At 37.6% G+C, this 16,830-nt stretch overlaps 1 protein-coding gene across 19 annotated transcripts in view; it reads left to right on the forward strand.

The window, feature by feature from the left end:
* The window catches only part of SYNE1 (spectrin repeat containing nuclear envelope protein 1), a 411,505-nt gene that overhangs the window by 68,870 nt on the left and 325,805 nt on the right, over positions 1-16,830 (forward strand). For 18 of the 19 annotated variants that reach the window (XM_032258772.1, XM_032258777.1, XM_032258767.1 and 15 more), the window contains 10 exons: positions 60-218; positions 515-679; positions 2,625-2,759; positions 5,164-5,322; positions 5,535-5,743; positions 6,723-6,831; positions 8,820-8,984; positions 11,890-12,057; positions 13,948-14,118; positions 14,928-15,068. In XM_032258772.1, coding sequence (XP_032114663.1) covers positions 60-218; positions 515-679; positions 2,625-2,759; positions 5,164-5,322; positions 5,535-5,743; positions 6,723-6,831; positions 8,820-8,984; positions 11,890-12,057; positions 13,948-14,118; positions 14,928-15,068 — 1,581 coding nt within the window. The remainder of the gene's footprint in view (positions 1-59; positions 219-514; positions 680-2,624; positions 2,760-5,163; positions 5,323-5,534; positions 5,744-6,722; positions 6,832-8,819; positions 8,985-11,889; positions 12,058-13,947; positions 14,119-14,927; positions 15,069-16,830) is intronic. The other variant, XM_032258781.1, reaches the window with a different exon arrangement.

Raw genomic sequence — 16,830 nt, forward strand, 5'->3', positions numbered from 1 at the left:
TCTTTCTCCCTCATTCTGTCTTGTAAATAACATTGTTGTGGGGCTTCCTTTCCTCATAGGAACTGTTAGCTTGTCAAGATAACTGCAAGAAAACCTTGACACTTATTGAGAAAGGCAGTCAAAGTGTTCAAAAGTTTGTGACGTTGAGCAACGTGTTAAAGCATTTTGATCAGACGAGGCTACAAAGACAGATTGCAGATGTTCATGTTGCTTTTCAGGTAATTTGCTTTCCCTGCTTTAGAGTTGTGAGCTGGAGAAAATGCAGATTGAAGACAAGAAACCCTCACTCATGCTTTTGGTCTTGCAAAAATGCCTCACCTGGTGGTGTCTGGAAACCAATCATTGTCCCACTTGTTTTTTCTAACTTTAATTAATATTGAAAAGAGTGAATTATTTCCATCATGATGAAATGTCTCTTTTCCAAATGCTGTTTAAATCAATAATACTCTCTAACAAAATGATACTTTCAGTAATGAGAAAGCAGCATCACATTATGATTGTTTTTTACATCAAGAGTATGGTGAAGAAAACCGGAGATTGGAAGAAGCATGTAGAAACCAACAGTCGCTTGATGAAGAAGTTTGAGGAATCTCGGGCAGAGTTGGAGAAGGTGCTGCGGATTGCTCAAGAGGGCCTGGAGGAAAAGGGGGATCCGGAGGAGCTCCTGCGGAGACACACTGTGAGTCCACCCTTTAGGGGGCACTTGACCTGAATACATGAACAAATGAAATGACCTTGGGTGAAAACCTTAAAAAAGGCATGCTGATCTGATACAGAAGGGGAGTGGGCAGATGAGTCAGGGAAGCAGAGACTTTTTAGATATGAGACCCATAGATTTGGTGGGCAAAAAGAACTTTAGGAGTAGCTGGTGAGCTGGCTTGTCATTGGCCATTCTTAAACTTCTGGAATAGTGGAGAGTCACAGGATCATTCAAGTTCTCCAAATTACTAATTTGTTATTTAGCTTACAAATTCTTCTATAACTAAAGATTCTTTTAAATAGGTATCTTGAGGTGTCCGGCTAAGTCCTTTGTGCTCATTTTATACATCCACCATATCATAGTATAGATACTGTGTCACTTGAAGTCTGGTAGCTGATACACAACTTTTCCCAGTATTATAAAGCCATCTTCATGTTTATTATTTAAATATGAATGTTGAGAACATTATTCATAATGTTCATGAACGGTATACAGAAATAACCAGGCCGGGCGCAGTGGCTCAAGCCTGTAATCCCAGCACTTTGGGAGGCCGAGGCGGGTGGATCACGAGGTCAAGAGATCGAGACCATTCTGGTCAACATGGTGAAACCCCGTCTCTACTAAAAATACAAAAAATTAGCTGGGCATGGTGGCACGTGCCTGTAATCCCAGCTACTCAGGAGGCTGAGGCAGGAGAATTGCCTGAACCCAGGAGGCGGAGGTTGCGGTGAGCTGAGATCACACCATTGCACTCCAGCCTGGGTAACAAGAGCGAAACTCCGTCTCAAAAAAAAAAAAAAAAAAAAAGAAATAACCATCACTCTGAGAACATGTAGTTTATCTTTCCTGACTTTCAGTGGTTATTTGTATAAACCACACTCTCAAATGATTTGTGATTCAGCAGGCTAGATTTAGGGTTAATGTCTACAACTGCAAAACACAAAACATCTCATTCAGTTTTTCACCTCTACAGTATGGTACTTTTTGTTCTGAATCACCATTTTTATAAAAGAATTCCGCATGCCTACTCCTGAGACTGTGTGAGACTTAGTCATGGGTAGTATGTACATATGTATTGTCTTCATCTGCTTGGTGACCATAGCAAAATAGCATAAATGGGTGGCCAAAGCAACAGAAACTTACATTCTCACAGTTCTGGAGAAGGGAAGTCTGAGATTAGGTGCCAGTATGGTAGAGTTCTGGGGAGGGCCCTCTTTCTGGCTTGCAGGTGGCTGCCCTGTGCCCTCGCATGGCAGAGAGAGAGACCTAGCAAGATTTCTGGTGTTTCTCCTCATAAGGGCACTAATCCCATCATGAGGACCCCAACCCCATGACATCATCTGAACCTCATTACCTCCCGAAGTCCCCATCTCCAAATACCATCACATTTGGGGGTAGGGCTTCAACATAAAAGTTTGAAGAGGAACACAATGTGGTGTGTAGCATGTGTGCCTATGTGTGGACATGTGTGCTTCTCTGTGCACATGTGTGAATGTCACAGTGGCTCATGATGAAGCATCAGGCCCTGAAGCACTGAGGTTGGGGAATGAGGAATTATGAGGCTTAATCCTGGCTTCCATTCTGTTCTTCTAACTTCACCAAAGGGAACCCAAAGCTCTATCACTATAGAATCAAGGTTTTGGCCTCTCCCCTTGGAAGATGAGATACTCCTTTTGAAATATTCTACCAAACTTGAGAACCACAAAGAATTTTTCTAAAAAATAAAAAATACCAGTAGAATTTCAGATGTGATGGCTTCTGATTCATAACTATAGATGCACATAGTTCATTCTTAAAAAACAATAGTGGGTGCCTGGAAGTTTTGAAGAGGGCAGCAGCTGGCTAAGAGGCTTGTTTAGTGGCTGTTTAGTGGCATGATCATGTCTGATGCTACACTCTTACCCACTTTCCCCCACCATGTCAGGAGTTTTTCAGTCAGCTGGATCAGAGGGTGCTCAATGCCTTCCTGAAAGCTTGTGATGAACTCACCGACATCCTCCCAGAGCAGGAGCAGCAGGGGCTGCAGGAAGCTGTTCGAAAGCTCCACAAACAATGGAAGGTGAGTCAGGACAGACTGGAGACTCCGTGCGTCCTCAATGAAGGGAGAAGCTTGAGCGTGTTAAGGTCCAAATGTAAGAGAAATTAAGAAACTCATGGAAAGTCACTGTAACTATTATTTCCCTCATTTAAAAAAATCAAAAAACTGGACTTAAATAAAACTTGATAATATATGATAGAATTGTGTTATTCCTATTTCTTTTCAGCATTAATTGTATCCTGGAGCATTCTTTTTGGTTTTCTGATTGTTTTTAAGCTGGGGTGACAAGACGTTTAACTTATTCAAGGAACGTTTCATAAATTCCTCGCTGCTCAATAAATCTTGTTAGGTATACCTACTGAAATCATAAAACATATAGTTTCTGTCCCCAAAGATTTTACTATCTGGTTGAGATAGCTATGATCAAAAAATATAAATAAAAACATTTCTTAGTTAAGAATTCAGTGATGAACAAAGCATACTCCTCTAGCCCCCCCCCCAAGAGCTTAAGAGTTCAGAAAAGGAGATAATTAGTTGCAAATAATACAAGTATAAAATATGATCAATCCAAAAGTGTGTATATTTATGAAAGCTTTGAAAGAGGGAAGTGGACCCACTTGGAAGTTGAAAAACAGTGAATCAAGTAACTAGTTGTGAGCTAGAACTTTAAATAAATAGAAATGAGAGTAGGCAGGGGGTGACACAGCAGCACAGAAGAGAGAAAGCAGGAGAGTGTTCAGGGAGGACGCAGGGACCCATGGGAGTCCGTCTGACTTGTGTGTCATGGCCTGTGAAAGAACCATGGGAGATAAGGCTGGGTCTGTCCCACGGAGGCCAGCTTCAGATGGCATGCCAGATTCTGGAAGTAGCTGTAGCGTAATGGAGACCCATGGAAGGTTGTCTTCCTTGAGGTAGACAGAAACAAGACAGCTCCAGCAGTAGGTGAACATGTGCTATCTTGAGGTGATACTTCATGTGCGTTATATGGAGGAGTTTTGGCGTTCAGAAGGTTGGCAGCTGAAACTCTTTCCATCAGGCTGCCTCACTTTGTGGATTTTTAAAATCTCAGTAACATAAGCTAAATAAGTATCCCTGTGCACAAGAAAAACACAGTTAAAGAAATATCCTTTTTACTTACTAATTGCTAAATTTGAAAATTCAAGTGTCTCATTAAAAAAGAAGGATTCTTAAAGAAATCTAAGCTTTGTTAGATGTCTTTGAAGCATATCATATTGTAAATGTATTATGGAATAAAGACTATAACTGAAGGTTGTATTTTATTACACACACACACACACACACACACACACACACACACACACACACCTCTATAGGATTTAATCTAGGTGGGGCTTTCCATAGCCCCAACTCATTTTTCTCATCAGTCATTTCAGTATTCTCTTTCAAGGGTAATCCTTTAAAATGCCATAGGATAGAAGTCAGTTAAAATTAATTATGGGTCTAAAAGTAATGATGAAGCTTATGTTTATAATTAAATAGAACATGAAATGTTATGTATTGTTTGAGTGCTTGCTTGCTTGTTTCTCAATGTATGATCTAAGGGAAAGAGGATATGTCGGGTGGTCAGCAGCCTGGTCTATTGTTTTCTTTTCTTTCTTTTTAAAACATTTTTTAACTAACTAGGTTTTCTTATGTTCTTCCTTTATGAACTGGGTATAATATCTGCCCCTCCTGGCTCACAAGGTCATTGACAAAATCAAAAGTGACACATGCAGGGAAGAGGGTATGATTTAAATCCAAGGTAAAATCTTAGCTTTTGTACTTACCCCTGAGCCTTAATGATGTAATCTATAAAATAAGAACCTGAGTACTGTGAAGGGCCAGACAGATGTGGTAGCTCACGCTTGTAATCCCAGCACTTTGGGAGGCTGAGGTAGTCAAATCACCTGAGGTCAGGAGTTCAAAGCTAGCCTGACCAACATGGTGAAAACCCATCTCAACTAAAAATACAAAAATTGGCCAGGTGTGGTGATACCGCCTATAGTCCCAGCTAACTCAGAAGGCTGAAACAGGAGAATCTTCTGAATCCAGGATGCAGGGATTGCAGTGAGCCAAGATCACACCACTGTACTCTAGCCAGAGCAACAGAGTGAGACTCCATCTCGGGGAAAAAAAAAAAAAAAAAAAAAAAAAAACTATGCAAGGCTACTGTGAGAATTAAAATTAAATCAAGTAATTACTGAGAAAGCACCTAACCCACAGCAGGATGAAAAGATTGACTGTGGTCCCAGTACTTGGAAAAATACAGAGTAGTGAGAGACCAGGTGTGGAAAGTAGTGATTCAGTCACACTAGTCACACTGGCCATAAAAGAAATATGTTATGGATTTTTTTGCCACTTCAATTGGGAATGTACATAATCGGGAGTATCATCCTAATTTTCTGAATCTTCCTATGGAATGTAGGATCTTCAAGGAGAAGCCCCTTATCATTTGCTTCATCTGAAGATTGATGTGGAGAAGAATAGGTTCTTAGCCTCTGTAGAAGAATGCAGAGCTGAGCTGGATCGAGAGACCAAGCTGGTGCCCCAGGAAGGCAGTGAAAAGATAATTAAAGAGCACAGGGTATGTCTCCCACACCACAATGTCGATAGCCATGTCAAGTCACACTATTCCGTAAAGGATATTGCTGATATTTTGGCTTGGGTATGAAAAAAATAGCTTAATTACCCTACTTTGGTAGTCTGCATGGGAAACTTCCTTTGGTTTTTCTGTGAAAATGTAAAAGTACTATGTGGCTTCTCACAGGGATTATAAAAACGTTTATTATACGTTAGGTTTTCTTCAGTGACAAAGGTCCTCATCATCTCTGTGAGAAAAGGTTACAGCTCATCGAGGAACTCTGTGTGAAACTCCCAGTCCGGGACCCAGTAAGGGACACACCTGAAACCTGTCATGCGACTCTCAAAGAGCTCAGAGCTGCCATTGACAGCACCTACAGGAAGCTCATGGAAGACCCAGACAAGTGGAAGGACTACACGAGCAGGTAGCCTCGGAATGGTCTCCAGAGAGGGGTAGAGTTAAACGTAGTTCTGTTAGTTCAGAGATCATGACAAAACAAGAAATTACATATTTCATATTTTGAGCTCATATTCTTGTACAAAAATCTTTTGTTTAGTAAAAAGAATGGGTTTTAGTGAGAATCAGGGTGAGGCACCTTTTTTCCAAGTGACCAAGATGTTATCTCTTTGAGGCAAAGTTGGCCAATCCCTTTCTCCCCAGTAGCCTCATGTATTAGTTTGTCTTCACACTGCTAATAAAGACATACCTGAGACTGGGTAATTTATAAAGAAAAGAGGTTTAATTGACTCAGTGATCAGCATGGCTGGGGAGGTCTCAGGAAACTTACAATCATGCCAGAAAAGGAAGCAAACATGTCCTTCTTCACATGATGGCAGGAAGGGGAGTACAGAGAAAAAGTCGGGAAAGCCCCTTATGAAACCATCAGATCTTGTGAAAACTCACTCACTTTCATGAGAACAACAGCAGGAGGGTAACTGCCCCCATTATTCAATTACCTCCCCACAGGTCTCTCTCATGGCATGTGAGGATTATGGGAACTAAGTTCGAGATAAGATTTGGGTGGGGATACAGCCAAACCCTGTCATCTCATATCCTATAAGGGTGGCTTCTGCCTCTATAGGTTAGTGTCTCACCCTGGTGGGGACACATGATGCCAGACCTCAAGTGGTCCCTTTCTTCCTTCAGGTGCTCAGTCTCTAGAACACACATTTTCCCTCAGCTGAACTCCCCCACCACCCTGCTTCTAGTAACTGAGCACAGAGGTGGCCACCCCTGCCCTTTAACATGAGCTTCATGTTGAAGGAACAGTTTCCAGAAAAGTTGTTAATCAATTTAGTAATCGCTTAATTATTAAATTTCCATGAATGAATTTAAAATAGAAAACAATTCTAATCATTCTGGTATGTTCTCCCGTTGATAAGAAAACGCTTATGTTATTTCAGATTCTCTGAGTTCTCATCTTGGATATCTACAAAGGAGACACAATTAAAGGGGATCAAGGGTGAGGCCATCAATACTGCCAATCATGGAGAAGTTAAATGTGCTGTTGAAGTAAGTTCAGGGCCGCTATTTGCTAAAGGAAATTTTCCCATAATGGAAAAATAATGTCAGACAATCTAACAGTTGTCTCCTTTATTCTTTCTGGAAAAAAAGTTCTTGAAATTGACTTTAAAATAAGTCTCCTCATATTACTCTGGAGAACTGTAGAGTTTTATCCTATTGAATTCTTGGTAGCTTTGAGAATTAATCATGCTCCATGGTGCCACAAATGGATCTTTAACTAATAGGGAGTCCTGAGTGGAAAATTGCATGCATGGGCGTATAACCCAGCAGAGATGTAAGAATCATCATGGAAAACACGAACACTGTATGCTTTTATACAATACATTTTCAGCCATGCAAAAGCCAGGCCACAGAAAAATCATGGAATTAGGCAAGGTCTCTAGGCATCCTTTGTATTGACATTAGGTTGTATTTGTTCATTTCAACCTCTGTGAGTGCGGATACAGCCTAAGAAACCCCGCCAGGGCCACAGTGCCTCAGGCTCAGACACAGTTTGCACTCTGTCAATGGTACTCTCTCACTCTTAGACACATAATATTGTGAAAAATCTTCATCTTTCAACATTTTTGACCCTTGCAAGTCATAGAATGTATTTCCTTTCTGTTCCTGTCCTCTGAGTTCCTTTTTTTGACACAGGGTCTCTGTACCCAGGTTGGAGTTCAGTGGCACTTTCACAGCTCACTGCAGATTCGACCTCCTGGGCTTAAACAATCCTCCCACCTCAGCCTCTTGAGTAGCTGTGACTATAGTCACATGCTACCATGCCTGGCTAACGTTGGTAATTTTTGTAAAGACAGGGTTTTGCCATGTTGCTCAGGCTAGTCTCAAACTCCTTGGCTCAAGAGATCTGCCCCCATCAGCCTCCCAAAGTGCTAGGATTACAGGTATGAGTCACTGTTCCTGGCCCTTTTCTTTTTCAATTAAATTATACAATCCCCTCAAATGCTAGTGGTGATCCACAATGTCATGATATACGTATGGAAGGATATTGACATTTGCTACTGGTTGCTTTTATAGTACCAAAAAAATTTATATCCTAGAATGAAGAGCTCACTGGTGTCTGGAACTGACAGTTTCCTGGCTCGTGTGTACTCCAGCAAAGCTCTGGCATGACCCTGGTTGGAGACCCCTGTTCCCCAGCCACCCTAGAACTTCTGTAGGGAGGACTGGCTAGTCCTGTCACTACTCCCTCAGTCAGCAACCCTGCAAGACTTGAAGCCCTGGAGTCTTTCTAGCATTTTCTTGTCAATGAAGCCTCCCTTCCTAAATCAGAGCTGTGCTTCCATTTATGCTTCTTGCTATATGGGATATTGGCTTCTAAAAGCTAATAAAAATGAAGCAGAAAATGTAAGTTGATGAAGTTAAGATAAATCTTTAGAGCATCCATAACAATATTCAACAGGTAGACTCCTCTATGAAATAAATCAGCTGATTGAAAAGAAAAGAAAAACTTTCATTCTTTTTTTTACAAAGTACCATCTTCTTTCCAGCTCACAGGAAGTGAGATAACAAAGTGTATGTATGTTATGGTTGCTGATTTTGCCATCTCATAATTTTCCAGAGTATTTTTAGAATCATCTAAAAATCAACTTCATAATTAGATGGATTGATTAGATAATTATAGATATCACAGGTAGATGAATGTGTAAAAAATTAATGTCTATGTGAAGATTCATTAGAGATAGATTCTTGCTACAAGTACCAGGGACATACTTAGATATAGATATCTATAAGTATCTAACCAATCTAATCATTAAGTTGATTTTTTTGGTATAGACAACAGTTTTCTTTCAAGCACTTGTGGATTTTTGTTAAAAATATGTACAAAAAGTAAAATAAACAGGCACTGTATTGGTCAATGGATGTCTGGCTCTATTCTGCTGCATCTGCAAGCTTTCTTAGGCTGAGTCTTTTATTGCTGGGAAGTTATGATTTCACAATTGCAGTTTGTTCATAAAAGTGTTCTCTCATTTCAGGAGATCAGAAATGGTATTACCAAAAGGGGCGAGACCCTCGGCTGGCTGAAATCCAGGCTGAAAGTTTTGACTGAAGTTTCTTCTGAGAATGAAGCCCAAAAGCAGGGAGATGAGCTGGCAACATTATCCAGCTCGTTCAAGGGTCTCTCAACGTTGCTGTCAGAGGTATAGCATTTACTTACACTCTAAACAGACGGTTCTGGGTGAGGCATGTGGAAGGTTCTCTTTCTTCTGGTTGTACTTTAGCAAGTAATTTTAAAAAGAAACCATAGTTGAAACACAATAGTTGTTATGCTTTTTTATATGAAGCTTGTTGGGAAAGGTGAAGAGGATGGTTGATGTATTATCTGTGCCATTATTGGAAATGTTAGTTCAGGTTCATGATCTATATCTGAAATATAAAACTTATGAAATCCACACGTTTTACTCTTATGAAAGCAACTGTTATTTTATGGTCAGCTTAAGATATATCATGGAGGCTAAGAATAAGGCTTAGGGTCAAACAAATCCAGGGTTAGTTTAAATGTGATAGCTTCCTAGATAACCTTCAACTTACCTAACATCTTAGTCTTGATTTTTTAATTTATAAAACAGGGTTAAAAATACTCACCCTAAAAGGCAGTATCATTGATTAAATGCAATAATGTATGCAAAGCACATAGCATAGTTCCTGGAACAGAGTAAATGCTCAATAACTGGTTCCTAATACTAATAAAATATTCAGCATTTAATCAGCAGGCCAGTAAAATGCATATCTTTCTAAAGTTTTGATATGCATTTTAATGTTTTTCTATTTTCCTTTATAGATTAAAAAATACAAACCCATCTACTTCATTTCCAGCAGGGCCACTTCCACCATCAGCAAAAATATTTTTGCTGGTCAGATTTTTGTATAAATCTATGTTTGTGCTTTGGAAGATAATGTAAGAATGTAAAGTAAAATAGATATTTACAAGTATTTCTTGAAATCATTTAAGTATAAACTTGCATGGAAAAATGGCCTAATGAATGACAAAAAAATGACCACAAACTCTCATTCTACAAATCCGTAATCCTCCATAGAGATTCCTAATCTGTTAACCTTTATGTTTTCAATCCATTTAAATCTGCTTGAGACTCTAGTGCTGAATTTACATAAGCCAAAATACTCTGAACTGCTTGTGATTTTAGTTATGTGAGAATTGTTTATATAGAGAGTTTCCTTGTGAATTTTTGACAAATTGAAAATAGTGATATGATTAGTCAAATTTTGGAACAAAATCTTTTTCAATCCTTTGATTATCCATCTTTCAAAGCTGTCAAATTTAGTCAGTTGACACAACTATACTTTTGGTGAAATTTTGACAGCTTTCCCATTTACTCTTTCCTTCTCTCCTTTGGTGACAGTAAAAGTAAAACAACATTCTAAAAAGTTAATATATGTGAAGGTGATCTTTGAGCCAAGATCAAACAAATAGTTTTAGTTATTCACAAACTTGTAATATATTTTTTCCCACTTAAAAAAAAAAACAAAAAACAAAAAACAAGTAGCAGCCTTTAAAGTTAGAAGTTAGTAGTTTCCCTAACGTTTACCAAGGACATTTGCTTTATCTTCCAAGTTCTCTCATGATGTTGCCCCTGGGACATGTATCAAGAATCTATCCCTAACGAATGTTCACACAGACATTAATTTTTATGCACTCATCTACCTTAAACCTCTGTATAAATTATATTAATACTCCTTTCCACTACTTGATCACTTACTTAGTGAAAGCTAAAAGAGAGGAATGGAGAAAAACACATTTTGTTTACAGATGGATTTGTATGAAGTGATGGATCTGCACATTCAGCCTTTCTTTGATAATAATTTATTTAGTATTTAAATTAATGTTGAACACAATGTGTTTGCAGTTGTCCAGTGTAAGAAAAAAAAAAAAAAAAAAAAAAGGACCGTGGGTGGATTCACAAGATACAGTGAAGAATCACTTATTTCAACAGATTTACTCTGATTTTTTCTGAGGTGTGGAGTTTGTGGTTTTCATAGCGTCTTATTGCTGCTTGTTTGGAGAACAGATTGCTCTCCTTGGATAAACTTAGATCAGAAGAGAGTCAAAGAAAAAAGATAGAATAAGAGAAGAAGAAACTGGAAGGCTTCTGTGGAAAACAAATGATAATATGTAAAAATGATGATCTTAGTGATGAAGGACAAAGGATGTTGGTAAAACTGAAACAGAGGAAGCAGAAATTAGAAATTAGAAAAGGAAGTTCAAACTTTAGGAAATGGTAAGGGATTAAATGCATTAGCTGACTACAAAATTGTTAGTTATATTTATTTTTACATAGGAATATTGGAAGTACATTTTAAACACATACTCTTCCAGTCTCTTCTTCAAATCTACAAATGTTTTCCTATTTGCTTTAAATAAGGCAAAGAGGAAAATAAGTGTAAGGCACTTTTGTAATTAGGTTTTAGTCATGTAATTATAATTAAAGAGACCTAGAAGGCAACATATATATAATATACACAGTTTTGTTATCCTTCCTTGATTGCCAGGTTGAACAGATTTTTAATATGCCACAGAGCACCATATTGAATGAAGCCTGAAATCCCCATAAATGATTATGAAGTTTAATAATAATAGAATAAGCCTGAATAGTATGAGAAAGAATACAACTTAAAGATCTGTGTTTATATTTCAAGTGTTTGAGGTAGACTTTATGTACACTCCTAAAATATGTAAGATAACATGATCTTCAACAGAGGAATTTTGATCAAAGGGTACAAACATTAAGTTCTAAGATGAGTAAGTTCTGGGGTCTGATATACTAGTGGTGACTATAGTTAATATTACCTCTTGTATACTTGAAACTTGCTAAGAGTGGACCTTAAGTGTTCTCACAAAAAAACAAAGGGAGAAATATGTGAGTGATAGGCTAATTAGCTTTATTTGGAGAATCATTTCACAGTCACATAGTATACCTTAAATATATACAATGTTTATTGGTCAATCATACCTTACCAAAAAAAATACACAACTTTCAATAAGTAGCATGTGATTTACGTGTTGTTGTTGTTTCCCTGAAAATCTAGGTTGAAAAGATAGTAAGCAACTTTGGGGACTGTGTCGAGTACAAAGAAATAGTGAAAAATTCTCTTGAAGAATTAATTTCTGGCTCTAAAGAAGCCCAGGAACAAGCTGAGAAGATCTTGGATACTGAAAATCTGTTTGAAGCACAGCAGTTACTTCTTCATCACCAGGTAAAAATGCCTCTTTCTTCCAATAAGATTATGTAAAGTTGATTTGCTACTGAAAGAACCAGAGAGATAAATAATATAACTACTGTCTTGAGGGAGCGGGTGAGGGGGGAGTGGGAAGGAACCAGTTGGATGGTTAAAAGAACTTGGCGTTTCTGGTTTTTGCTCTCTTGGTTAAATATTAAATATTTCAGGATGTTCTGCAACATAAATTTCCAGAGATAGTGACTTGATGATATCAAAAAGTTCAAGGAATACTGTGGAGAGAAAATTGATTTAGCTATGAAAAACTGCACAAAACTTGCTAGATTCTTTGAAAAGGAGTTTTCAAAACAGAGAGGAAAGGCATAGATGGCCCAGTTCCTTCATATTTAAGATCACTGTTCTTTTGTCATTATGTTAAAATCTTGCTCTTCAACTTAAACATTGAACATACTTTAGTTTGGGAAATGATGACTTATTTGAAGTACTAGACCTTTCAGGAGTGTACACTCTTATAAGGGATTAGAACTAGAAGTAAAGAAAATCTTGTACATATATTAATAAGAAACTATTTTAATCAATTTAATTTCTGATAGTCTGTTAGTGTACATTAAAAATGTTTTCATAAAAGGAATATATATACCTTGTTAAACTCAATATAATAGGAAATTTGATTCAAATAAAATATTTTAATGAAAAAATTCTAGCTAACCTGATACACAGTAGCAAAATTGTAGCTAATTATATATGTTTATGTGTATACTGTATACATATATGTTCTGTAATATATAGAAATGGAAATTGCATTAAAAGTATGTGTAAAATCCCAGGCTTTAGGTTTTCTAGATTTACTTAATAATTATAAAAAGCCTATGAGTATGAAAAATTAATATTTGATGTTACATTGTTCTCAATAATTGTGAAATGGTTGTTTGAATTTCCATTTACTTTAGGTTCAATCAATTTAAGATTATAGATTTTATATTAATGTTTTAAAACGCTTCTCATATTTCTTAGGCTGGGTACTTTTTATATGGGTACATTTACTTTGTGAAAATTTATAAGCTGCATATCTGAGATTTGTGTACTATTCTGTTTGAAGATTATACGTCAATAAAAAGTTTACTTTAAGACAATTTCCCCCCTCAAAATCTCAGCAAATTAACCATTCTGAATATACTCAGAAAATAAATATTATTCATTTATTTTTGGAGACAGGGTCTCATTCTGCCACCCAGGCTGGAGTGCAGCGGCACAGTCATAGTTCCCTGCAGCCTTGAACTCCTGGATTCAAGTGATTCTCCCACCTCAGCCACCCAAGTAGCTGAGACCACAGGCATGCACCACCACACTTGGCTAATTTTTAAATGTTTTTGTAGAAACAGGGTCTTGCTGTGTTGCCCAGACTGGTCCAAACTTCTGGCCCCAAACAATCCTCTGGCTTCAGCTTCCCAAAGTGCTAGGATTACAGGTGTGAGGCACTGCACCACGCCTGGCCATAGATCTCTTATTATTTGCATTTTAATAAAATAAATGATTTTTTAAAATTGGAGTTGAGACTTTGTATTTTTAAGCAGAAAATAATTATTTAAGAATAATCATGTCAAACGAATTGTTTTGCCAGACTCTTCCTGGAATATTGTACACAATGCTAAATGTTCTCCAGATTGGCACACAAATCACTAAAGCCAAATTATTTATGTTGCTTACCATTAAAAACATACAATATTTATAAATAATGTCTATCTTTGACTAAGATAGCATCTGACTACCATTTCAACTGTTAATTTTAGCTTTAAAATATATTTCGGGCCCACCTTTCTGTACTTAGGTTAAGTGTGGGTGTTGATGTCCCTACTTAGCTGTTTAGAGAGCACAATTTATATCTATCTGTTGAATAAATGCTTCCAGCAAAAGACAAAGCGGATCTCAGCAAAGAAGAAAGATGTGCAGCAGCAGATCGCGCAGGCGCAGCAGGGAGAAGGGGGGCTGCCTGACAGAGGCCGTGAGGAGCTGCGGAAGCTGGAGAGTACCCTGGACGGCCTGGAGCGCAGCCGGGAGAGACAGGAGCGCCGTATCCAGGTAGGAACCGGAAGTCCGGGGCCATTTAAACGGAGGCTGGGCAGTGTTCACTTCCGGTTGTGCCTCATAACACCTGGGGGAACCTTTGTTACCATCTCTGATGTTTCAGCCCTGTGTTAAATTCTGTACATGAATCATCTTTTAATCATCACATCAGCCTTAGAGATGGATATCGGAATTAGCACATTTTGCAAGTGTGGATGCTTAAGAAGAAAGGGTTTGAGGACTTGGTGCTGTATCACACAGCACTGATCAATAATAAAGCCAGGATTTCATCCACACTTGTGTGAATCCAGAAATTTGATCATACCATTTCACTTTTCGAGGAAGCCTTGCAGCCACACGTTTATGCCACCTTTATGCTTTATTGAGATGTTGACACATTATCTTTCAAAATGTTTTTGAGTTTTTGCCACCTGCATACTTTCTCTTCGTCTCTTCATCCCTGTCCCTACCTTCTCCTGTGCTTCCTTTCTTGTTTGAGAAAGACTGAGAGGCTTTTCTTTGGTCACTTACCTACATTTTAAGTAATATTTTTACATTTCTAAGACTTTTCAAATGATAAATAACTCAAAAATCATCAGAGTCCATGTGTCCTCTCTTTTTGTAGATGAAAACATTGACATAGGGAAAAGAAATTCTTATAGAAGATACTAGAATCACCTCTATTCATTTTGACTGTGTGAAATTTAAAATGAGAATTCGCTAGAAGTTGACAGTTTTGCAAATAAATGAATATGTGACAGTATTTTGTGATATTTGTAACCCAATTATTGTTCTGTTTTTGTTTTTGTTTTTTTCAAATTTAGGTCACATTAAGAAAATGGGAACGTTTTGAAACAAACAAAGAAACAGTAGTAAGATACCTTTTTCAAACAGGTTCCAGTCATGAACGCTTCTTGAGTTTTAGCAGTTTGGAAAGTTTATCTTCAGAATTGGAACAAACAAAGGTATATTATGGCTCCTTAGTAGTCGGTATTCAGAAAAGAACAAAGCAAAACAAAACAAAATAATTTCTCTTCCATTATTACTATTGTCATTGTTAATTTAACCAATACTATTTATTGATGACCCATTCTTTCAGCATACTGGAGAATGAAAACATAAGTAAGATTAAACATCAAGAAGTAAAATAAAGATTTTATCAAATTGGAAAATGGTTAGTTCCCTAATAGATGTGTATAAAGTTTTTAAAATATGGAGGCAATAATATTTTTTAACTGAACCTTAAAGAGCAGGTAAAACTTAGTAAAGTGGAGTTTGGAGCAAAATACAGACATTCTTTGGAAGGTGGAATGACATAGAACATAAAAGTGTTCTGAATAGGCATTCTATATTGTAAAAGAGAACAATGGGAAATGAATTTGTACAGGAAATTTGGTCCATATTTCAGAGTCTTGAAGACGTAAAGCATTACTCTCTAGGCAATGTGGAACCAGAGCTATTGAAGGCTTATAAGGAAAAGTTTCACGATCAGAGTTGGGCTTTGGATGAATTTTTTAGGCAGGTGTAGAGAAGTGACTGAAAGTGTGAAAGACTGGGGTCATGGGATCCATTTAGAAAGTTGTTGCATATGGGCATATGGAAGTTGATATGGGAATAAATAAGGGTGGTGGGGTGGCAGTTGATACACAGAAACAGATGCAAAAGATGTGGGGTTCATAGGAAGATAGGGAAACTAACCAGATAGAGTGAGTGATGAAAATGGTGATACCCAACGTTTTGGGTCTGAGAGAGGCAATGGAAGTGAGATGGGGAATGTGAAAGAGCTCATGGGAAAAGATGACCAACTTCATTTTGGAGGTAATGATTTTGAGATTCCAGTGGGGCATCAAAGAGACAGTGTACTTGGTGAACCCAATCCTACAAGCTCAAATACCCTGGACATTCTAAGCAGACCAATCAATTTGTACCAAGCATTTAGATTTGTACAGGCACAGGCCATTTAAGTTGCTATGGTCCCTCTTTGGGGTTTATAGAAAGACTGAATTAGTAGAAAAATGGGTTAACTGGTGTCTTAGAAACAAGAGCCTTGCGCCCACCCTTCCCTAGCCTTTAGCAAGAAAACCTTTGTGCTTCTGTTTTCTTACCTGCAAAAGGCTTCACTCTCTCTCATACTGCTAATTTTTTGTTTCTTTTAAAAACTTACTGAGGAGTTTGTAGTTTTATAAGACTACAGACTCTTTCAAGTCTATACAATTTTCATCAGCCATTTAATAGAACATTATTTTAATTTTTAATTTAAATTATTTGGCCAGGTATGATGGCTCATGCCTGTAACCCTAGCACTTTGGGAGGCTGAGATGGGAGGATTGTTTGAGACCAGGAGTTGAGACCAGCCTGGTCAACATAGCAATACCTCACCTCTATTAAAAAAAATTATTTCATGTATTAAAAATGTACCAGGTGCCTTTTATGAATACAAAGATATTTATTGGGTTTAATTTTCTAAATGTTTCTGCCCAGGTTCCATCCAGAGTTTCTGATCCCCTATGATTCCATTTGCACTAATCCCTTTGGATCAGTTTAAGTACCTGTAGATTGAAACAAATGTAATCTTTTGAGTCATGTTATTCAAATTCTCGTTTGTCCATAATCTTCCACACTTTGGGATTGATCTAATAATATGAGGTAACATTTATCAAGCACATGCAATATGCCGATTTAATCATTTGATATTTATCATCGCCTTTAATTCTCAAAACAGTCCTA

This window comes from Sapajus apella, unplaced genomic scaffold (genome assembly GCF_009761245.1).
Source record: "Sapajus apella isolate SASKATOON/1434 unplaced genomic scaffold, GSC_monkey_1.0 scaffold105, whole genome shotgun sequence".
NCBI classification, from domain to species: domain Eukaryota; kingdom Metazoa; phylum Chordata; class Mammalia; order Primates; family Cebidae; genus Sapajus; species Sapajus apella.